Source organism: Lynx rufus, unplaced genomic scaffold, assembly GCF_022079265.1.
Source record: "Lynx rufus isolate CCGP_SWC_20201006 ecotype Redwood Valley unplaced genomic scaffold, mLynRuf1.p SCAF_1, whole genome shotgun sequence".
Lineage (NCBI taxonomy): Eukaryota > Metazoa > Chordata > Mammalia > Carnivora > Felidae > Lynx > Lynx rufus.
In genome coordinates this window covers 156,076,054-156,101,263 of record NW_025814823.1, presented here as the reverse complement: position 1 = coordinate 156,101,263, position 25,210 = coordinate 156,076,054, and the positions used below count along the sequence as shown (strand labels likewise).

General features: G+C 32.7%; 1 protein-coding gene across 1 annotated transcript in view; it reads left to right on the top strand.

Moving 5' to 3' along the window:
• The window catches only part of FAM172A (family with sequence similarity 172 member A), a 429,609-nt gene that overhangs the window by 103,752 nt on the left and 300,647 nt on the right, over positions 1–25,210 (top strand). Inside the window, exons 5-6 of the mRNA XM_047089022.1 lie at positions 1,679–1,744; positions 6,716–6,907. Of these exons, the coding sequence (XP_046944978.1) occupies positions 1,679–1,744; positions 6,716–6,907 (258 nt within the window). The remainder of the gene's footprint in view (positions 1–1,678; positions 1,745–6,715; positions 6,908–25,210) is intronic.

Genomic DNA, 25,210 nt, shown 5'->3' with positions numbered 1-25,210 from the left:
AAATTATCATTATTAGTCAAGGAAGCGATGTTCTAGCATGCATCTACTATACTCTTTCAAAATGAATTAATACATATACATAGAAGAAAGGATTTTGACCTCCTTCAAGACATCTTAATTTTCTAAAAAAAAATCATCTTCTTATTTTGCTTCATAAAATTTGACTTTTAATTATGTTGCTGCTAAAATTATCCTCTGAGATATTGTGCATAGATGATTAAAGATTTTTTTTTTTTTGAGGGAACGACACTCCTTAAAATGACCATTGAAATCTATTAAATCATTGCTTTTACTCAGCATCTCTTTCCTCATTCTCTTTCCTGTTCTTCATAGAAATGTACATTAGCTTTCTAGTTTTGTGGTAACAAATTACTGTAAATTCAATGGCTTAAAACCACACAAATATACTACTTCCTACTTCTGTAGGTCAGAGGTCCAGTATGATTGTCACCAGACTGAAATCAAGGTATGCACAGGCTATATTCCTTTTTGGAGGCTCTAGGAGAGAATCCACTTACTGCTTATTTGAGTTGTTGGCAGAATTCAGTTCCTTGTAAATACAGAACTGAGGTCTTGTTTTCTTACTGGCTGTTTAAAGGTTATTGTGCCTTTTAGAAGCCACCACATTTGGTTTATGGTCTCCTTCCTCCAACTTCAAAACCAGCAATGACCATTCAAGGTCTTTTCACTTTACATCCCTTTCTTCTTCTATGATCTTCCACTTTTAAGAGTTAAAGGATTAGATTGGGCCAATTTGGATAATCCAGGAAAATCTCCCCATCTCTGGTCCTTCACCTTAATCATATCTGCAAAGTTCCTTTTACCATGTAACATAAAATATGAATAGGTTTCTGGAGTTAGAGTGTGGACATCTTTGGGGAACTGTGTTTCTGCCTGCTGCAAACAATAATACTAATTGGTGCCAGATTTTTCTGGAATAATTTTCCTTTTTTTTTGTTTAGAATACCTCTGACCTTTCACTTTTTGATTCAGTAAATACAAAAGAGGTGTTAGAATTTAGTCAAGATACAAATTCCTATATGGAAATACAAATCAGATACTATTCCTATATGGAAATTGTAGGGAAATAGGTTCTAGAAACACTGAAAAAAGCAGAGTATTGCCTTGAAAAGCAGAAAGTCCTTGTATATTTTTGTGAGTTTATATTAAGTGGCCCTAAATTTTAGTATTAAGGTTCACAGTTATTCACACAGCAGCAAGAAGTATGCCATCACAGGTAATCAGTAAGAAGTCTCCAAATTTAGTATCAAAACTTTTCAGTTATGAAATAAGTAAGTACTAGGATGTAGTGTACAACATGATCACTATGTCGGATACATAGAGGAGTTTTTAAGAGAATAAATCCTAAGGGTTCTCATCACAAGGAGAAAGTTTTTTTCCTTTTTAAAATTTTGTTCTTTATTTTTTTTTTGTTTTATCTACATGAGAAGTTGGAGGTTAGCTGAACCTGTTGTAATCATCTCACAGTATATGTAGATGAAACCATCATGCTGTAATGCCTTAAACTTACAGAGATGCATGTCAATTATTTCTCAATAAAACTGGAGGGAAAACATTCAAAGATAGAAACTCATTCAGAGTAATAACATAATAATTCATGTGGGTCTTGATAATGGATGACATTACATCTTAATGTGTTTTTTCCCCCCCCACCTAGATCATCACGAAATATGTATATGAGCTCCTGGAAAAGGACTGTAATTTGAAAAAAATCTCTATACCAGTAAGTCCTGTTTTTAAAAATGCTTAAACTTCCAAATGAGTTAGTTTTCAATTCAGGAGAAAATAGTTGTATTAGTTTAACTGTGGTAAGTTTAAATGTTAAGGTTCTAATGTGTTGATATTGATAATGATAATATTAAATACATCTGTATACCGCATTTCATTGTGCACAATAGTTCTTTGAAAGTAGTACTTTTAAATGTAGAGGCAAAAAATACTAATAACCAGACTTTTTTGAAAAAGGTGATGCATTTAAAAGGACTACCCCATCTGCCCGTTCTCGTTTAATTTATATAATTTATTTTTACTTACATATTTGAAGTAAACTAAGGTACTTATTGTTGCACTACAAATACACCATCTCTTTAAATATTTCTTGATTGTTTATATTTTTATGTCCATGTTATTCCCTCTGGATATTCCCAAATTCATTCCTCATGCTTCCTGGTTTTTGCAGAGCATTCTTTTCAAATTTTGTACATTTTGCCATTTTATAGTGAAAAAGTTTGAGATTTGTTCTCAGTATCAAATTTGCAAAAAAGTGTTTTAATGTAAAACCTGAAATAGTAAGCAAAAAACTGAAGAAATAGTTATCTTATATGTGAAATGATGGTGGTACTAGATTACATGATCCTTGATATTGCTGACAACTCTCTGATTTTATGATATATAAAAACTGGAAGGCTTAATGAATAATTAATTTAAGGCACAAAACTGTGCATATAATTACTTTGTTTACATGAAATTTTGCATGAGATTTTTAAATTCCTTGGATAATGTTACTCTATGAATTGGAGCGTTTGAGGATTTCTTAATAGTATTTATCCTCACAAATTAATTCATACTTCAATATTTAAAAGGAAAATCTATCTTATATTTAGTTTTACATAAGTAAGCTAAAATGCTAGGTCACAATGCTAATCATTTATTCATTTATTCAACAAATATTTGTTTAAGTGTCTTTTAGGTGCTGGGCACTGTTCCAAGTGCTTGTGATGTACTAGTGAATAATATATCATTCTGTGCAATAGCTACACTAACCCTCATTTATTTGGAAACTTTTCTTCCTTTTGTTCAGTCTACCTTTCTTGTTAATTTTATTTCTTTCAAAGTTTCTGAAGAATGATATTTAAAGAGACTTAGGTTTATTTATTGTTACAACACAATTAATATTGAGTCATTTAACTCTGTAATACTTGCAGTTACACAGAACTTTTAAACTCACTTCTGTCCCTTAGATTTCCAGGAGAAATCAGAAGATATTTGGCCTATAGATTATGTTATATGATTAAGTTTTACTATTTTATTTATAGAAAGCCTGGGATGAGGTTTAAGAAGACTTTGTTTTATAGATCTGATTATTTTCCTCTCATTTAAATTTAGACTATAAAGCTAATTAACATAGAAAAAGCTTTACACTAAATGAGACGTATAGTAAGTGTCACGTCCATTTTTGGTTAGCAAAGATTTCCTGATTTCATGAACTGAAAAGAAACCAAAGTTTTTTGGTTTGTTTTAGGAAATTAATATCTCTCCTCAAATTGTCGTCATATATTTTATATAGTTGTGAAATTTTTCTTGTGTAATTATTTTCTCCCGAGTTCTCTTAAATCCCAAAGCCAGCATTGAAAGTGTCTTTTTTTGTTTTGTTTTGTTTTGTTTTGTTTTGTTTTGTTTTGTTTTGTATCAGAGTTGTTCTTTTTATTATAGGAATAGCACCAAAGTTTTTTTTTCTCTGATGATGAACTAAGTTTTAGTTTTATAGAACTATTTAATAAGGAAAGAGAGACTTCTCTTTTCTTCCCTTTTTTTTCTTTTCATAAATAACAACACCCTGTGGAAACCCATGATCTGATGGTAAAGATTATGATCATGTATTATGTTTACTCCCTACCCTACCTATATTTTCATGTACACATTATTCTCAATTGTAGTGTCTCACACTTGTATAGAATTTTAGATAACATAAATTAATAACTTGATTATAAATTTTTGTTCATTTTATTCAGTCATATTTAAATAATCATCACAATTAGTGGGGTTCATGAGTATCCTAAAGTGAATGGTTAACTGCTAAAAATTGTTCTCACTGATCAGTTGGTCTTTGAATTTGATTGGTCAATAAAGTGAGGTAGTGCACTAGAATGACTTTTATATGCACTCCTTAATGAAAGCTCAGTTAATGAATTACCACTGTTTGAAGACAATGGCCTAAACAGCCAGTTTCAAACTTAATTAAGCTAATGATGAAAATTATGTTTTAACCATATAGATAGTGTACTGTTTAAACTCAGCACTAACTTTATACAGAGAAAGTTATAGATACCAACTTTAAGAATTCTGTGTTGAATTCAGATGAATATAAGCCAGTGACTATCTCAAATACTGCTCTTACTCCTTAATCATTAATACCACTACATTTGTCATTTTCATTGTTTTTTTTTTTTTTCCCCTGAATATTCTGGTGTTTTCATGTTTTTAAAGTCAGTTCTTCTGCACGTTCCAGTAAAACTTTTTATTCATCTATTCACGGCTACCTTAATTTGCAGCCCTTTAAATATTCTTGAACAGCATTGTAATATAAAAAACACATCTTTATCTTCTGAAAATAAGCACTCTTCCAGTTTTCAAGTGATTACTGTGGAATTTAAAGTGCCAACATTCCATTGCTTAAAAAGTTGACTCAGTTCCTTGTTAACAGGGTACTTAGTCAAAGAGAGAAAGAAATAGTGATCAGAACCTACTAGAAAGTCTATAGCTTTAGAGTTTTGGGGGTTTTTTTTATTTGTTTGTTTTTTCTATTAAGATAAACAGATGTCCATTTCCATAGCCATTCCAGGATCCGTTAAGGCCTCAATGATTTTAAGAGGTATTTTATTTGTGCACATTTAGGCATACTCTTTGGTAAATGAATGACTGGGAACCTCTTTGACCTCTGTTTTATTATACACTGACAGCTTTGCTGTTTAATTTTTCTTCTTACCACTTCCCTTTTTTAAAAAAACCATTTTAACGAGTGATTCCTCTCTTTTTATATAACATTCTTTGGTAAAAAGGAATTTTCTTCTCACATTTGGTTTTCTCCATCTCTCATCTACTTCCCTTCCTCTCACTTCAGTCAGACCTGCTGTCAGCATCATAATCTGGACATCGCATGCAAGAGAAGCTAATGTGACTGCTTGACACTTCATACTTCTGTTCCTGCATACTTAATTGCTACTAATATACAGCTATGTTTTTTTTTAATTTTTTAATGTTTATTTTTGAGAGACAGAGCATGAGTGAGGGAGGGGCAGAGAGAGATGGAGACAGAATCCAAAGCAGAATCCAATCTCTGAGCTGTCAGCACAGAGCCTGATGCGATGCTCAGACCACAAACTGTGAGATCATGACCTGAGCTGAAGTTGGACGCTTAACCAAGTGAGCCACCAGGCACCCCCACAGTTATATCTTTTTAATTCTTAACATTGTGTAGCTCTTTTAAAATTTCTTATAGTCATATATCATTTTCATCTCCATATATGCTTTCTGAATCAGGCAAGTATTATAATAAGAAGACTCATTATTTAGTTGAATACCTTTTATTTAAAGGAGGTCACTGGTGATGCTTGATAACATTCCTTATTCCAAAAGTTTATTCATTCCTTTATTTACTGAGTGCCTACAATGTGCCAGCCTCTCTTTTAGGCATTGTGAATGTAGCTGGATCCAAACAGAAAAGTCCATGCCTTCCTGGACTTGCATTCTAGTGGTGAGAGAAGATGGTTAATAAACAGTTACAATACATATACAAAGTAAAGCATGCAATATATTAGACTGTGCTAGGTACTATGAAGGAAAATAAAACAGAATGGGGCTAGAGAATTCTCGGGGAGATATTTAAAATAGGGTGGTCAGGAAAGGCTTCCCTGAGGAAGGGATTTTTTTCCAGCCCAGTGGCTGTGCTCTTCTTGCTGAAATAATTGCTCTTTGTGCTGTTTACACAAATGGCTACCAGTCTGTTTTAGAATTAGAGAAATTTTAATATTTTTCTCTTCCCAGGAATAGTGACTGGGAACATTTAGAATCTAGGACATTTTTTTTTTTTGGTGTCCAGAGTTTTTGTCTATTTTTTAGTTTCATAAATTTATGAATATCTAATATTGATAAGTGAAGAGCTGTTTCATTATATAGTATGTGGATTGACCTTCTTTATTTGAGGATGTATATGACCAGGCACCTAGACTTTAGCTTCTGGCTCTGACATCTGCACAAGAGCTTCCATTCCTAGTCGATAAGGTTATAGGAATACATAAATAACATTCCTTCAGAAAATAATTGTTATATGAGCCTGTGTTCACATTCTGAAGAAAATTTCAAAGGCCACTGACATAGAATAGTAGGTGATTGAATTTTTAAATAGTTCCCTCTCTCCCCTTTTAAACACTTAGTAGTATTCCTGGGTAATATGTGATTTTCCAATAGGTATATCATCCTATTGGGTTTTTCTGTTTTCTATTATAGGTGCAATATACTTCTGTGATAGAATTATAGACTCACTAGCTGTGTGATTTGGGGCAAGTTATTTAAACTCCTTAGGCCTCAATTTCTTTATCTGTAAACGAGTATAATAATAGTACAACCTTAATGAGATTGTGATTGAGACAAACATTTACCATAGTATCTAGACCATAGGAAGCTTTAAAAAAAATCAGTTATTCTCATTTGTATTATAATACTAAACCTATAATATAGAGAGATATATTTCAAATATTCTTTTGCATATTACTATCATGTCTTTTATGCTCACCCACCTCATGTGTAATTCTAATCTCTAATAAATAAGGAATATTTTAATTTTTTTAAAGGTTTTTACTTCTATAATTCTGGAATAGCCATTCTATAATTTATGGTAGCCATGAGTTGTTTTCTCATTTATGCCTTTGCTTGATCAGAAAACATTTATTTATTACTTAATTTTTTTTAATTACAGGTAGATGCCACTGAGAGTGAACCAAAGAGTTTTATCTTTATGAGTGAGGATGCTTTGACAAATCCACAGAAACTGATGGTTTTAATTCATGGTAGTGGTGTTGTCAGGGCAGGTCAGTGGGCTAGAAGGCTTATTATAAATGAAGATCTGGACAGTGGCACACAGATACCTTTTATTAAGAGAGCTATGGATGTAAGTGCAATTTCTTTTATATTTTTTTGACATTTTATAGCTCTGTTTTATTATAAGTTATTTTATCCTGTCTCTTCAAAAGTACATTCTAAACATAATCCTATCTTTAAATTGTTTTTTATTTGTAGTGAAAAATTATCCTGTATTATTTTGCAGTTACAATGAAAAAATGGTATCTTAAGTGTACACAAATGTAGATAATGTCTTTGAGATGAATATTTTTATTCTAAATTTATTATTATGTGATATATCACTTAAGTTATCAAATACTTATCAGTATTATTTAAAATACTTATAAAAAATACCAAGATGGCTTTTGGAAATCGTTGCCTACTTAAGTTAGAAGCTAAAGGAAATCTACTTGAAATTAATCTCTTATTCTTTAAAAGAAGAGTTAGAATAAGTCAGTGTTTGTTATTTCTCTTAAAAACACCAGAGCTCACAAATAAAATGCTTTAAGCATTAGACAAAGACCTGTAAAATGGTAAATTGAAATATTTACTGAAATACTTTATTCTTATTTGAGTTCTACCTTTTCAGAAACTGGTATTTTAAAATTGTATTCAAGGTTTTCTTTCCTATAATCGTGAAATTGTTTTTTTCTCACCTAGCGTTGTTACATCTTAATGTTTGGCTGCTTTTTTTTGTTTGTTTTTTATTTAACTGTCTCATTCTTAAGTTCTTCAGTGAACAGGCAAATTTTGCAAAGTATATGTTTCTTTCAGATATGAATAGAGATTTTCTTCAGAAAAAAGGAAAGTGCTATCTTGTAGAAAAAGATTTAATTTAAGAACTTAAAGTTATTTAGGAATATATGTGTACATGTATGCATTATAGGAGCTACATTATTACATTTTTGTAATTACATTGGGAGAGGAATTGTTTGAAACATTGATGATTGCAAAGGTCAAACATATGTTTCCTGCTCTGTTACCTCTGAAATGATAAAATTAAGGCCCAGCCCAGCTGGACTTTATTTTTATTAACAGATTTTAAGGCCCTTAAAATGCTTCATGTAGAATTTCTTGGGTTAATTGTGTATTGTTTTTTCAGCCTTCATGGATATGCAGAGAACAAAAGACATTACTTTTGATTGGTTACAAACTTCAACAGTACTTTTTTAGTATTATTTAAGTAAAGTATAGTAGAATTTAAGTAAAATAAAGTTTAGGGTGAAGGACATAAAATATTGTATTATTTAAACATTTATATCTCTAGTTATGAATCATGAAATTACCTTTCTGTCTGACACATTAGTTTTTGGTTAGAAGAGATCCTATCAGTGGTTTTGAGAACATTTTATGTGAAATGTGATCACAATTCACTGTATATTTGAAAATATAATTGAGTAATGAAAATTCGATGTGTTTGTACATATAAATGCTTAGTGAAATATTTTATGTCATTACATTGGCCTGCTAATAGATCAACTAAGCCTTTCCTTTCCTAGTTTTATTGTTGTGTAAGATTTTTCAAGGTGAAAGACTATGGTAAGTCATGCCAAACATCTGTGAATAAGCTATCTGTTGGTTTCCCAAACAGGAGGGAGGAAGTTTGTTGGTAACATTAGACTCGTCAGTCATTTTGTACTTATAAGTAGAAGTGTAGTGTTTGGAGACTAACAGCATTTCACTGCCTTGACTGTTTTCTGCTTTTCCCAATAATAGGAACTCATGATTCCTTAAAAACAAACAAACAAAAAACAAAACAAACAAAAAAACAAACAAACAAAAAAAAAACCCCAGCTGATTTCTAAGTACTTTAGTATTTAGTGTATTTAGAATTTATATGTTGTGTACTTTGAAAATTTTAATTGATGTACTTTTTTCTTTTTGTTTTATATTAAGAACCTAAATATGAACTTTATTGTGGTAAATTTCTACCTGATAAATTTTTAAAAATGGGTATCTCTTTAATCTAGATAAAGTGATTTGTTACTCTGGTTTTGCCTTTTCATGGTATTTCTCCACAAGTTCTTTAAGGACTAGTGTCGGGGGGGAGGGGCGGGAGGAGACTGGAGGGAAAAGGGTTGTATTCTAGGTAGCAAGCACAGGAAGACTAATTTGAAGAAGAGCTACTTCATCCTTACCTTTTAGTCAGATCAGCTCTATTTGTTTTTATTTTGTGGACTTTTTTCTAAAATCGTTTTTAAAGAAATGTTTCCAAAGTTTACAAAAGACTGGAAGCCACTACTCCTTTCTGCATGATCTGTCAGTTTTTCATATTACAAGTGAAGTAAATTCTGATATTTTTCAGGATAGACAATATGATCTCTACTTAGTATGGTTTATAATATTTCTGCTATGGCACCTCTTCCTCGAGCTCACCCACTCTCACTCTCTAGTGTAGAGTGTACTTTTGCATTAGTAAGCTTTCCTGCTTTCACAGCTGTAAAAAACAATTTCTGCTATATCCCTTACAGATTTTTAGGATAAGATTACAGTCCTAATATTGAAGTCATAGCACTGTAATATTAAAACTTTTTCCCACCAGTGAAACCCTGCTTCTAAGTGGACTGTTTTGTTAACAACAACTACAACAACAACAAATAGGTTTAAATCTATGGAGCCACTTTTGTTGAAGCTGGGGTGAGGATTGGAAAACTTCTATAAGGACCCCTGAGATTTCTTCCTGAACCCTAGGGCTCCATAGATCACAGTTTGAAAATAATAACAGATATTCCAGTCCTTGCATTTTAGATATGTCAGAACTTTATTGTAAAAAAATTATTAAGATTTCATGTTGGAGAAATAGTACATATCAGATACTGTCCCCACAGCTTCTGAGGTTACCATAGCTCATATTTTTAGTGTTTAACAGTCTTCATTGCATATCATATTACTTGGATTAAGAAACTGTATATCATATAGCCAAGTACTAATTATTCAGTGTTTGTGCAGTTTGAGAGTTACTCGTACGTGTTTCTTCTTTGATCTTTTCTTATGTGGATCTTTCTAGGCATTTCAGTTGGTCTCTGTAAAATGGGCAAGGAAAGTAAAGTCATTACATTACTTGAAGTCATTTAATTACTAATTACAGATATAGAACAAGGGTGCAGAATTTAAGGAGTCAGTCACTGTCAGGGTTGTGCAGTATTTGTAGGACCCCGAGGATGAGTGCCTCCTTAAATTTTGCATCCTAGGCACCTCTCTGGTCTCTCCCTGTCCACGCTTTGACTAATTGAGATGTACTGTCAAAAAGTTTTATGGAGAGTAGTTTGGGAGCCAATAGTCTATAGAGCCAAATTTTACCATGTATCAGAATCACGTGGACGGCTGGTGAAACACAAATTGCCTTTTCCCGAAACCCGATTTTGATGCAGAAGGGTCTGGTTGGGGCCTGAGAATGTACATTTCTAAGACCATACCAGTGATGTATATGCTGCTAATCTGAGCACAATATTAAAACCTCTGGTATGGGTAACACTCTTTGGATGGTTGAGGTTAATTTATAATTTTCAGACTCTAAGTATAATGGATGAGGTAGAACTTGATGGCGATTATATTTAGTAAAAGTGTAAGAAGTTCTAGAAAATGTTTTATAATTAAATCAGTAGAGAAATAAAAGTTTAAATTATGAAGAATACTTTCAAAATACTATGTAACTGATGCACTCAACATGACAAAGTTTATTGATTTTAATAATTTTTTAAGAAGTCTGATTACTTCACTAAGCCTACATTTTTCCTAATTTCTCACAGCTGGATTATTTAGAAGAATCTGATGTTTCCATAATTACTTAATTTTACCATGCATGTAATCTAAAAGTCAGGTAAGGGGTGCTTGGGTGGCTCACTTGGTTAATAAGCAACCAACTCTTTATTTCAGCTCAGGTTGTAATTTTGCAGTTTGTGAGATTGAGCCTGCATGTAGCTCAGCGCTGGTCTTGCACTGACAACACGGAGCCTGCTTGGTATTCTCTTTCTCCTCGCTTTCTGCCCCTCACCCCACTCACATGTGCTCTCTTTCTCAAAATAAATAAACTTTAAAAAAATTATAAGTAAAGTAAAATCAAAAGGCATATATCAAAATGGTGATTATCCTTTGCTAATCCTTCCTCATTTATTCTGTTCCTAGATATAGTCTGTCAGTAGTTTTGGAGTTACTTATATGTTCCATGTCCATATTTTTAAATTATAAGGCTGTTCTTTTGATTTATCAGTCACTTGATATTAGTCTTGTGTACTTATGGTACACAGGAATCTATTTCCCATCATCACAGTTTTTGGATTCAATCAGCAATCAGGCTTTGCAATATTACTCTTACTTCAATACTGTTTATGGCTGAGCCAGATAGGTACTATGGTTACATTTCATTTTTGCTAAAGTTTTTTTTCATGGAATTGATAACTTCTTTCCTTTCAATTTTCTTTGTAATAATTGTTACTTGAGATCTTGATTGGCTTCTCAGTAATGTTTTTACAGGGCCAGACTTATCAGAGAATCTCATAGTTTTCTCTTCTGGAGACCTGTCTTTTGGAACCCTGTGGACTTGTGTTTCAGTCTTGACGGGTCACTTTCTAAGCCTGCCTGTCTACTTGTCTCTCCTCCTGGGATTCCCCTCAGATTCTCTCTTATGTTTGACCTCCTCTCTCCTGGATCTAATGACGCCAGCGTTTTGGATATATGCCCTCATTTTGTTGGAGCTATCAAAAAGTGAATACGACATAAATTTCTAAAACCTTGTATTTCTGGGGAAAAAAGTCTTTATTTTACTTGTTCCCTTCATTTTGATAACTCAGCGAGGCATAGAATTCCAAGTTGAAAATCATTTTCACTCTGAAACTTGAAGGCTTTGTTTTCATTGTCTTTTAGCTTCCAGTGTTTTAATTGAAAAGTCCAGTACCATTGTGATATTGCATCCTTTTGCTCCCTCTGTAGAAGATTCTTTTCCTTCTGCCTGGTGTCAAGAAGCCACTCCTATTGCTTTTAAGAAATTTCCTATGTTATGGTGTTTTGTCTGTTTGTTTTTTATTGTTTTGGGCACTTGGTGATTGCTTTCTATCTGTACTATACCCCCATGATGATTCTCAATCCTTAGGAAATTTATTGTGTTTTTTCTTGATAATTTTAATTGTCTCTATTTCTAGAATTAGTACCTTGGTTTTGGAGTTGCAGATTGAATCTGTAAATGTCTTATTGAATTGCTAATACTTTCTCTCTTATTTCCATCTATTTTTGCCCTAATTTTGTTTTAGTAGGTTACCTACTTTATCTTTTAGCCCTTCTATAGAATTTTTAAAGTTCTATCATATTTTGGAATGGAGCTCTCTTTTGAATCATTTTGCAGACCTCTGCATAGTACACTTGATTTGAGCTCTGTGTCTCTCTCCTCCCCTTCTGTGGTTGTTTGTCCTTTCAGTCTTTTTCTGGATGTGTCTCAAAAGGAAACACCTTTGATTTCTTGTAGGGCTATCTGCACAATGTGAGATTATGACCTGGTTTTTGGGGTTTTGGTTTGTTTCTTTGTTAAGGAATGTGGTAATTACACCCTAGGTGATATTAAAAGTAATGCCTCAGATTTTGGCCTCAAGGCCTACCCCTACTTTCTAAGAAAAGCACCTCGAAATTTCTGAGTTTTTCTGAAATTCTGTGGATGAGTTGACTTTCTTCCAGTCATGATCTCCCTCTGGAGGCACTTAAGTTTTTGTTTTTTGTTTTTTTTTTTTCTTTCCTCTGTAGTACCAATCCAGTTCCATCAGTTTACAGTCTCCTAAAAATTTATCGACATCTGTGTCCTCTGTTCTCTCCACACTCATTTGTTTTGTCTCATTTGTTTAATACCACCCTTCTTCTTCTTCTTTTTTTTTTTTACTAATATTTTAGTATGATTTGTGGAAGAAATGGAGATAATCAAAAGAATTCAGTATACTTTTTTAATTACATGATTTTTTTATCTATCTTGTTGTTCCAGTGACAGGTAGTCACTTTACAACTCATACTTTTTTTAAAATAAATAACATTAAAGCAATTTTCTTTATAACAATATTCTTTGTAAACTTTAGGAGATGATATCCTTATGTAGTGATATTCATCACAGTGGAATGTTTTAGGATTTTCTTTTTGAAATCATTGATTATAAGGTAGCTAAATTAAAGAATATATAAACCAATGTTTGATATAAATTACATACTTTAAATGTTGATTTAGACCTTTCTAGTATTTAAATTGCTTGCTTCCCTTTTAATAAGCTATACTTAACTCTTCTATTCTGACCTTCTGATTCCTCTTTCCTTAGTGTATTTGGGATCCCCTCCTTTTTTGACAGGCACATTTTGTAAAGTTGATTGATTACAGTATTAGGATTTTTTTTTTTCCACAAATGAACATGGAGCCATTATAGATAGTTATCTAAAATAGGGTGGGTTTTTTTCCTCAGTAATTTGAGTAATTAAATTTGGTAACACTTTCTTAACTCCTGCCTTCAATTCACTGTTCCACCTAGGTACTGCAAGGTCTTACTATTTTAACATGAATATTTACAAAGTTGGTGACGTGGAGATTTTAACAGGATTCTAATGGTTGTTGCTGCAGTAAGAAGTACTTTATCAATACAGGGCATAGCTTTATTATTAACTGGAGCAATGACATCCAGCAACTTTTGGGATGTTACTTAGTATTTACATAGTGCAAGCAGAATATAGTATAGCAGAATACAGTTTATAATATATGCTTAAGGTCTCAGAAACCTCAAAAACATGAAAATTGTTTGGAGTTTTAAAATATGTTTTTGTTTAAAGGACTTAGAGGCTTTGATGCTTTTTTTGAAAAGCCATCCAAAGCTTTGTGGAACTAAACACTTATTAAAATAAGATGCTATTTTTCAACATCTAAGATTGGCAGATAAATTGATAATAAATTGTATGATAATACCAAGTTTGAATATTGTTGGAAATGTGATTTGAAGCAATTAGTTATATTTTCCTAAATTAAGTGTGCTTATTAACCTTTGATCCTAAATTCCATTTATAGGAATTTATACTAGAGCAGTACACAAAGTATTCATACAAGGATACCCATCAAAGGAGTTTGTAATGACACAAAAACTTCTAATCACTGAAATATCCACCACTAGGGGACTATTTGATTAAATAATGGTATATTCATATAATTAAAAATTATATACCTATTAAGAAGAATGAGATGTGTGAGTTTATGTGTTAATTCATATAAGATGATAACTAAGAGTTAATCAGATGGAAACACAAGAATGAGATCATTTGTTAAAAAGTACAGTTACACATGTATACATGTATACTTCTCTATATACAGGGGTACACATTGATGTTCCAGGAAACTTAGGCAAGAAAGTATGAATTTTCTTCTTTTGCTTTTACTTACTCATTTTTTATGTTTAATTCTCTTTTTTTGTTTTTTGTTTTTTATTTTACTTTAAGCAGGTATTACTTTAATAATTTAAAAGACAAAATTTTTTAAAAATTATAAGTAATATTCATGAAATATACTGTAGTACTATTATCACTTAACTATTATTAACTGTATATATTATCACTTAACTATCCCTTAACTATTTCTAAAACAACTTAAATGTTACATTACAAAACTGCACGCAGCTTTTTAAAATAATTATTGATTTTTTTACCCATAAAGACTGGCTAAATTTAGACCCCTGAAATTTAATTTCAAACTTTAAAAACATAACTGCGGATTTTTTTTCTTATTTGAAATATGGTCTATTAAATTATAGGTTGAAACAAAGAACACTAATTCCAAATCTTAAGAGTAAACTTTGAGAGAAACTACATATGAATCAAAGAAAATATAAGCTATTACATTATATACTTCATAAAATATTGTTCAAGTCAGAAATTCCAGAAAAGGTTAAAAAAGCTTAGCACATTACTGAACTGACAAGGTATATGAGGCCACACTAGCCCCCATGCCAGCAAAAGAAAACAATGGAATGACAGCTCTAGTGTTTGGAGAGACGTTGTTAACGACAGCTTATTCCTTTATGATTTCAACTCTTGACAGAAGACAGGTCTGCTTGTTGCATCATGGCAGATATATCATTACCTTCTGGCCCTGTCATGACTGAATTGGGAAAAAAAACCCACATCCAGTTTTGAAAATCCAATTACCTTCTGGAATTTTGGTCACTATTTCAGAGATAGATGTGAATAGCCATTCTGTGATAGCTCTTTGCATCTGTATTGTTCCCTAGTACTGAACTAATTAACTAATTAAGCATACACTGAAGCTCTTTCTGTAGTCAAGTAGAGAGCAAGGTGTAACAGCATAGAGCATCTTGATATTCTTACATCATCTCAAGAAAATTACTGCAAGGTCTCTTATCCTTAATATTTGTTTTCAACCTATATTTATACCTGACATCGAATAACTTTTAAAGTAGACCTAGGCCTTTTAACTAAGTGCAAGAGAAAAAAATACTGGATGTTTAAAATGACTAGGCACCATTTTTACTTGAAAAATTATTGGTCATAATTATAATTTCATTTTGACTTGGTCTTTCTATTTCTCAATTACATGCACATTTGAATTCTGTTGTGTGGTTTTGTTTTGTTTGTTTTTAATCTCCCTTGGCTGCCTAAGAAGTGACTCTGGAGACAGAAAGAGAGGGTGTGGGTTTTGAAAGTATGTCAAAAGCCTTGGGGTTTGTGTATGATCAGAATTTTAATGGAGGTTGAGGTGAGTTTAAATGCATAGAAAGCAAACATTAAAAACTTGTTTAATTTCTGTCATGTTGTTCTTTTTTGAGTCACTCTGATATCTTTTTCAAATCTGCTTTACTCTTGAGCTTTGTGTTACTATATCCACGATCTGTGTTTTCCCCTCTTTTTATTCTGTTTTAACTGCTGATCCCTTTTCTGTGGTTCTTCCTTTAATATCAGCTGAAGCGGTTTGAATTGCTGAATCAAAGCTGTTTGGGGAGTGAAAGAGTGTGTAAGATTGTGCAGGGTGAGATTCTCTGAGTAGAAGGTAACACCTCCTGCAGTTATAATCAATGCTCTGGACACTTTCAAAGATTGGAGAAGCCATGACTTGCTCCGGGGTTAAACTTTTAAAAGAACTTCCCTAGAGAAAAATATCATCAATAAAATGAAATAATTAGCTGACAATTCTTGAGTAGCCTAGGTTTAACAAGAAAAGATTAGAGATAGGTCAGCTTTGCATTTTTCACTGTACTTTTCGTTCCTTCTGGGTTTTAGCTTTATACTTTTATTTATCCTAAACATGGTTTTAAAAACTTAATTACTTCCGTATATCAGTTGAGCCCCTGAGTTACTTTAATTTGAGGAGAAGAACTAAAATGGAAAGAATATCAGCTTTTAGGAGTAGGAAATAGTCTGAACTGCTACTTGAAATAATTGAGACAGTAAATTATGGAAGGTAGGTTGTTTATGAAAGTGTAGGTTGCACTGTTTAAGTCACCAAGCTTTAGATTAACTGCATTATATGTGTGTGGATATTCACATATTTTTAAATGTATTATATGGGTTAAATGAATTATATTTAAATAATCAGTAAAATATGATTTTTTGAAGAAAAAGTGTTAAGTGAATTTAAGGATTAATAATTATTAGTTTCCAGGGGTGTTGTTCAGTAGCATGCTTCTTTGGTGATGATTTTATTCAGCTGTTTATGTGATGTAAATAAAAGGCATATTTTAAAATATTAATTCCTAAAAATATTAATTCCTAGATAAATTATCTATTTTTATTTATGAAATTAGAAATCGTAACTAATAAGCATTATGACATAAAGATTTAATATGAAAAGGATATGTTATTAATTACTTATTTTTTATTTATAATACAACTTTTTTAAATTAAGACTGGATTTCAACAGTAATTCTGGATACTAACAGGCTAATACTTTAACTTTTTTTTTTTTTTTTTTTTACATAAAATATATAATCTTGTTTTCCTGGTCATAAAACAAATCACTATTTCAGATTTGTAGTGAGGTGTTATAAGAATTAGATGGAGGGGCACCTGGGTGGCTCAGTTGGTTAAGCGTCCAACTTAGGCTCAGGTCATGATCGCACGATTTGTGAGTTTGAGCCCAGCGTCGGGCTCTGTGCTGACAGCTCGGAGCCTGGAGCCTGCTTCGAGTTCTGTGTCTCCTTCTCTCTCTGTCCCTCCCCCACTTGTGCTCTGTCTCTGTCTATCAAAAATAAATCTAAAACAGAATTAGATGGAATACTTTGGCATACTTCATATATTTAGAATCACGTACTTTTATATTTTAAAATAAATAAAATCTTATCAGTTTACTCCAAACATAAATACAATGAGTTATCTCTTACTGTCAGGTATGCATTCAGATGACAACAATCTTTTAGAATCTATGTTTCTGATTTGTGTTTATAATCCTTATTGAAAAGGAGATGGTACCTTGTTTATGAAATGAATATACAAGGATGAATATGCCTCGTGAAGACTGAAGGCTGTGGAAGAGGGCTTCCAGTAGTATTAATTTTTTAAAAAGCACAAATAGTATTATGTTAATAAAAAGTAATAAAAAGGGGCACCTGAGTGGTTCAGTCAGTTGAGTGTCCGACTTCGGCTCAGGTTATGATCTCGCTGTCCATGAGTTCAAGCCCCGCGTCAGGCTCTGTGCTGACAGCTCAGAGCCTGGAGCCTGTTTCAGATTCTGTGTCTCCCTCTCTCTCTGCCCCTCCTCCACTCATGCTCTGTCTGTCTGTCTCTCTGTCAAAAATAAATAAACATTAAAAAAAATTTTTTTAAGTAATAAAAAAAACCACAAGTTGTATTATGTTAACAAAAAGCACAAAAATAGTATTGTGTTAAGTATATATTCTACAGTTTAAAAAAATGGATAGTTTCAGGGTCATTCACATTTAATTTTATACGATTGTGAGATTAAAAAAAAGATTGCGAGATTTAAGCCAGTTTAGGTTAGGTATGCCATCTACAAATGGCACAGCAGAGGAAACTATTGTTTTTTGTTGCCTAGAGTTTAAATTATAATGAACATATGTGCTATAATTTAAATTCTGAATGAAAGTAAGTTATTTCACAATTTATTGTTTTATAAATCAAAACTAAAGTCTTGATAGAGAAAATTAATATTTCTAAGAAGCTCTCCTTTGGCCTTTTATTTCTGCAGTAACACAGTGATAATGATAAATAATATAAGTGTTTCTTCAAAAGAAACTTATTAAGAAAATTAGGGAGAGTACTGTTAAGCAATTCAACTTTGCTTTTCCTTTTAATAATGAAGACCATTGCTTTTATTCTAATTTTCACAGTTTTACCATATTTAATAGTGTGACTGAAGCTTTTAAAACAATTCTATTAAGTTGTGATCCTTACGCCTTCTTAAAACAATTCTATTAATTTGTTGTCTTTATGAGGCACCTGGGTGGCTCAGTCAGTTAAGCGTCCGACTTCAGCTCATGTCACGATCTCATGGTTCATGGGTTCAAGCCCTGCGTAGGGCTCTGTGCTGATAGCTCAAAACCTGGAGCCTGCTTCAGATTCTGTGGCTCCCTCTTTCTCTGCCCCTTGCCTGCTTACACTCTGTCTCTGTCTCTCTCTCTTAAAAATAAACAAACATTAAAAAAAAATTTTTAATTGTTATCTTTATGATTACATAAAGAGATTGGAAACTTTTTTAAAGATTAGGACACTCTTTGAGATATGAAGTTATAGGTATAAGCATTTATATATTCTGGTGCAGCTTGAACATAGGATGTTAAATAATAACTCACTTTAATAAAGATCAATTTATTTCTTTATTATTAAAAATAGATATGTTTTGAAACATATTCATGACTATACCATATACACAAACATACATATATGTATATGTATATGTTAAAATTCCAAATTCCTAACCCAGTAGTGGTTTGTTTTTTTTTCCCAATAAACTATTATTTGAAAGACATGTCAATTCTGTTGGGAAAAGAGTACTTGCTTATTCATACCATGAGCTGCATGTTTGAATAAAATTCTCTTTAATAATGAATTAGTCTTAAAAATATTTAAGAGAACATATATCCAGAGAAACACGTGCCAAGAATATTTCTAAACTTTCTTAAGGAAAGTTTGATGTACTTCTCAGTTTGCATTTTCTGATAGTTAACATATCTTTCCATTGAGTTTTGATGCACATTTACTTAGTATTGTAATGGTACTGCCCTTTTGAATAGTGTGTATTGTTTATGATCAAAAACTTAAAGAAGTTAAACACTTTTATCAGAAAAAACTTAAACTATTGGTAATTGTCTTTTTTTTTCCTGGAAATTAACCAATTATGACATCAAAGCCTGTATGGAAAGGTATGTAGTAGGTCATTCGCTGCTGCAGGCAGTTTATCTCACTCCAGGATGCATTTGTTTTGGTTTCTCTCATTTTCTGCCTGTGGCACTGTATGGTAAAATTCAGACATCTTCTTCCCCTCCAAGGAATCTCATGGGTGGAGGATAACTTATACAAAATTAATAAATGGTGTTGCTTTTTCATTATCACCCATCCAAGGCAATTTGCAGTGTTCACTTTAGAGAAAAAAAAATTGGGTTGTGTAGAAAGCACTTAGAACAGTAAATTAACAAATTTAAAACAGTGAGTCAGTTGTAAAAGGGAAATGTATTTTGAGGCAGTCACTCCTATATTAAGCAATTTAAAATATTGACCTAGTAATTTCTTAAGTATTTGTATTTTATGATAAGTAAATTAGGTGAATTAGTTCATTTATCCAGAGGAGTCTATTAGAGCTTGCTTATTAGAAGTTTTATTGTTACTCTTCACGTGGATCATTTTATTTAAGCATTTTGTTGCAGCATACAAGAGAAACAGTTTTTTAGGAGAGAGAAGAATTGGCATGACTGGTGTTGATCTGTTACATTGTGTGCTTTATGATGCTCATATCTGTAGGGGCGCCTGGGTGGCTCATTCGGTTGACTGTCCAACTTCAGTCATGTCATGATCTCCGTTGGTGGGCCTGAGTCCCACGCCAGGCTTTGCACTGACCGCTTGAAGCCTGCTTTGGATTCTCCGTTTCCGTCTCTCCCTGCCCCTCCCCTGCTTACGCTCTCTCTCTCTCTCCCTAAAATAAACCTTAAAAAAGGTTTTTTTTTAATGAAAAAATGATGCTCAATTCTGTATAAATACCATAGGTAATAGTATTTAAGTTTGCTTTCAATAAGAAATTACATATATAGTAAATAATAGTATGTATAGTATTAATTCCTTTTTTCTTTTTAATCCCCAAGAACTTTTTTGTTAGCTGTTGTATATATATATACATAGGTATATATACATATACATACATACATATATATGTATATATATATATACAACAAATATATATATATACAGTATATATACAAATATATATATTAAATGTTATATAAAGACTTTAAATGTAAAGTCTTATATAAAGACTTATGTGAAGCCTTATATAAAGTCTTTTTTTTTTACATTTATACATTTGCATTTTTTTTAATGTTTATTCATTTTTGAGAGAGAGTGCGAGCAGGGGAGGGGCAGAGAGATAAGGAGACACAGAAACTGAAGCAAGTTCCAGGCTCTGAGCTGTTAGCACAGAGCCTGACGTAGGGCTCAAACCCACAGACTGCGAGATCATGACCTGAGCCGAAGTTGGACGCTAAAGTGACTGAACCACTCAGGCACCCCCGTTTGAGTTGTTTTAAGAGAAATAATTTTAAGATTAGGAATTGTTTTAAAGAAGCATTTGGAAGAAAGCCACATCATTGTCTCATCTTGAGCTTCTGCATCTCAGTTTGTTACTTTCATGATGTACAGGAGTAACACAGTTAAGACTCCTAAATACTATAGCTTTGGGAAATACCCTCTTACTTTGTTTAGGTATATTGCACCATGCTATAACTGTAACAACTTGCCCAATAATATCAATCCTGTTTTGTGAAATTTTATAGGTATGCTTCTGTTACCCACTAAACTGTAAGCTCATTGAAAGCAAGACATATATTTTCACCACTGTCTGGCAGTATAGTTGAATAGACAAGAACATAGGCTTTAGTGTTAAACATTCCTAGTTACCATTTTTAGCTTTGTGCCTTAATAGTGTGTGATTTGTTCAAGTGTTTTGAACTGTTCAGTCTTGGTTTTCTAATCCATAAAGTAATCATAATAGTAATACCAAACTCACAGAAATATCCTGACTATTAACTGATAAAATGTGTGAAAAGCACTTACTGCTGTACCTGAAGCTGTTTTTAAAACTTACGGATGGAGGGGTAAATGAATTCCATTAACAAAAAAGAAAAGCGTGATGGCTTATTGACAGACATCATTATTTATGCTAGATCTGTTAAAAGATAATCCTATGTGATTGCAGCTCTCCTGTTCTTTTATAGGAAGATGATGTGTACAAGTTCTTAATCTATCAGCTGTCACATCATGAGTACTTAATAAATGTTAATAGTAATGAAAGTGGAGATGGTAGTTATTTAGTGTTTAGTTTTGTTTTTGTTTTGTTTTCTCCACTTTCTCTACAAATCCTGCCACTCTCTATCCCATTCCTTTAACAGTATGATTGGGTTTCTTCTGGCATCTAATTGTACTGGCAGTTATTTTTCTGGATCTATATTATCCAACTGTTCTAAGGACCCAGAGGACATGGGATTAAGTTGGTCTTGACAATGCCTTGGAGGTGTACATAGACTTGTAATATTATTTCCCAGGTGTAACTACATCTAGCAAGTAGAAACATAAACATCCTGAAAATGATTTTTCTTTTGAAAACTCCCATTTGTTAATGGCAAAAATTTTGTTCTAACCTTTCTACCTTGTGGAATCCATCCCTCTATCCATCCGTCAATTCTCCAATTCATCTATAGATCCATCAAGCATTTATTGAGGACCAGCCACTGTTTAGGGAGATACAGTATTGAATAAAACATTAGTGCTTGCCCTCAACACATTGTGGTTTAATGGGCGAATACAGGCATATTCAGTACAGTACCAAGTATATACCCAAACTGTAAGCAGAGGGTACCATGGGTTAGCATATTGAAGGCATCTCTTAAGGCCATCTTTGTAAAAATACTTCCCAGGAGAAGCATTATTTACATGAAATCCTTAACTATGAGTGGGCACTTGGAGGTAGGGAAAGGTATTCTAGGTAAAGGTACTAGTTGAATAAAACTTGAACTTAGAGTTTGATGTGAGAGAGAGAATAATATAAGACTAAAGTTTTAGAGATCTTCAGGCTTTGATGTGTCCAACTTAAGATATTTGTAAGTTGTCTTAAGGATCATGAAACAGCACTGAATGATTTCTAAAAGGGGAAATAACATGGTCATATTTGTGTTTTGGAAAATTAATTCTGGCATAAGTTGGAAGAGTAGATTCGGTGACTGGTAAGAAACTACTGAAGTAACCTGTGAGCAAAAATGATAGACTGAACTGAGGAACCCTTGAGCATGTATAGAACTGGAGAGATACGAAACCTATTACAGTGATTTGACTATATGTGGGAAATTAAAAAAAAAAAAAAAGAATCAAATACAATAGCTGGGTTTCTGACTTGTGTAATAGGGGAGATGGTAGTTGATTGATGGTAGTAATTGAGGAGGAATACTGAAGAGGAGTGATCTTTTAACATTGAAAATGTTGACAACCTTATTATTTATTTATTTTTATTTTTTGAAATAGAGTGTGAGAGAGAATGCAAATAGGGGAGGGGCAGAAGGAGAACAGAGAGAATTCCAAGCAGGCTCCATGCCCAGAGCAGTGACCACTATGGGGTTCGATCCCACGACTGTAAGATCATGACCTGAGCCTAAATCGAGAGTCAGACACCTAACTGATGGAGCCACCCAGGCACCCCACGAATCTTATTCTAGACAAGAGGTGTAGATGCTACCATATTCTTCCCAACCCATTTGTTTGACAGTGCCTCTAACCCCACTTTCCTACTCTTTCCATCTTATCCCTCTGTTTCAACAGTAGGTATGCTGGATCATGCAGATACTCTGAGAGTTAATTTTATGATTAGTCTAAGTCCATTGTTGCAAAATTGAAAGAAAAATCATAACTAATCCTAATATTATTAATATCTCCTAATATCATGTAGATTAACTTACACTCTGATTTAACTCTCTTTTACTTTTGTATTTTCTTTTATTTAGGATATTTGTTGAAAGGCTACAAAGCAAGGAGCTCATTAGATAATGGAAAAAATTGTGAATGGCAGTTGTAAAGGTCTTAGAAAACCCACACTGAGACTGAGAAAACATTGTGTTTACTTGGATGAAATCTGTTGACTACCATTACATAATGTTGTAAAAAAGAGATCAGATACGTGGATATTTAGTATGGTCACATTCAGCATTTAAAATATTTCACATTTACAATATTTTGTTCATGGTCTTCTGTCCCAAAGCAATGGTTGCTACATTTAACTTTTGAAATTTGCATTATAGGGTGTGTGTGTGTGTGTGTGTGTGTGTGCGCGTGCGCGTGTGTGTTTCTTTTTGAAAATAGTTTTCTCATTTCTTTAATGAAGGTGGTCTACTAGATGGTCTAAATTGGTCTTCCTAGGGCTTAAGTTGACTATAGATTCTGTTTTTATAATAATTTTTTTTATGATACAAGCATACTTATTTTAAGGAACCGAACTATGGGAAACATTTGGTTTAATTTCCACAATTTAGTCTAATTCTTTCTATTTTCCTTCTAATATCAAAATTTCCTCCTAATTACAAAAAGATACTGTTTTACAAAAGATCTATCACAGGGATGTTGTCGATATTGAATTCTTTTTGTATTAATGTATTTATTAAGAGATCATTAACTGCTTGGGGAAAGGAGAGAGGAGGTTGCTATACTAAAGTGTTGCTATTAATTGAAAATGCAGAACTGAAACTCTTGGCACATTAAACACATTCATCAGCTCTTCATTTACTGCATGTGTCCCAATTCAGAAATTTAGGGCAGTAAGTAGACTCACCCATGTCCAGATATGTATCAATGTCTTGTAAGAGGAGATTTGAATGAGAAGAGCTGGTATGGAGTAAACAGTACGTATCTAATTAAACAGATACCTTCTGTGTATAAAGGCATAAGCTAGATGTTAGGATGCTCAGCTGTATGGATTGAGAAGGAAAGGAAGTTTAGGAAGAATGGTAGTGAACTGTTAAGTGGAGTGAGGAAGCAGACTTCAGGAAATAACCTCTGTTAGAAGGAATACATACATTCCTGCTAGGATAAGGAATATCTTATTTGCTATTTCTCATTGTATTTGCATTTTTCTTAAACATTATTATTTTAGGAGAGCAGTTCTTAGGCCTTTTGTTCACTCTGCCATCCTTTCTGATACCTCCTGTTGCTTCTTCTAAAGTTATATCCGGAAATACATTGTAATACAGCCTTGGCTTACTTACTTACTTCTCTTACTAACTTGCTCTGAACCTTAAAAAAGTTATTTAGCCTAGGTAGGTATTCCTTTCTTTTACTGAAATAGGAAGGCATACTTAGATACCTTTTTTGCACTCATAGTTATGAAATATGTACAAGACATTTTTATATTTATAAGCCTCCAAATGAATGATGAATATGGGAGTCTTTTTTATATATTGTTATAAAAACAATCAGGGAAAATGGCCTAAACCCTTTACTCATTGAGTGACAGGTATTATTAAAGATGCCGTAAGGGGCACCTGGGTGGCTCACTTGGTTAGGCATATCATTCTTGGTTTCAGCTCAGGTCATGATCTCATGGTTTCACGAGTTCGAAGCCCATGTCGGGCTCTGCATTGTTTGGAACTCTGTATCCCTCTTTCTTCTCCTCCCCCACTCGCACTCTCTCTTCTCTCTCAAAATAAAAAAATAAACTTTAAAAAAGTATGCATTGATACAGATGATTTGGTAGGAAAGTTATCCATTTTTTTAGTCTAGTAGTTTTTAGCTTAATATCTTATTGTGTACGTTAATATTGGCATTACTAAAGTAATTTCTCAGTTTAGTGTTTTATCGTGTATGATTCTTTGGAAGATGGAGTTGTTTTTGTCTGTTGGCAGTGTAGCTTAACTCAGATGAAATAAAAAGTGCTTTTCTTTCCTGAGAATATTTTCTTCTTTGGTGCAACAAACACCATTCATTCAGATGCTAGCAATATGAAGAGAAAACACAAATTGAAAAATGGAGCAATTGGTTGATAATTTTCATAAGGCTACATATTCATGAAATCGTTTAAGATTTGCTGTCATAAGTTATATAGAGAATGGGACATGATTTTTGAACATGAATTGAATTTATTTTTAGCCTAGCCTTTATAGAAATTACCAACCTTGATTTTAGTTTCCAAG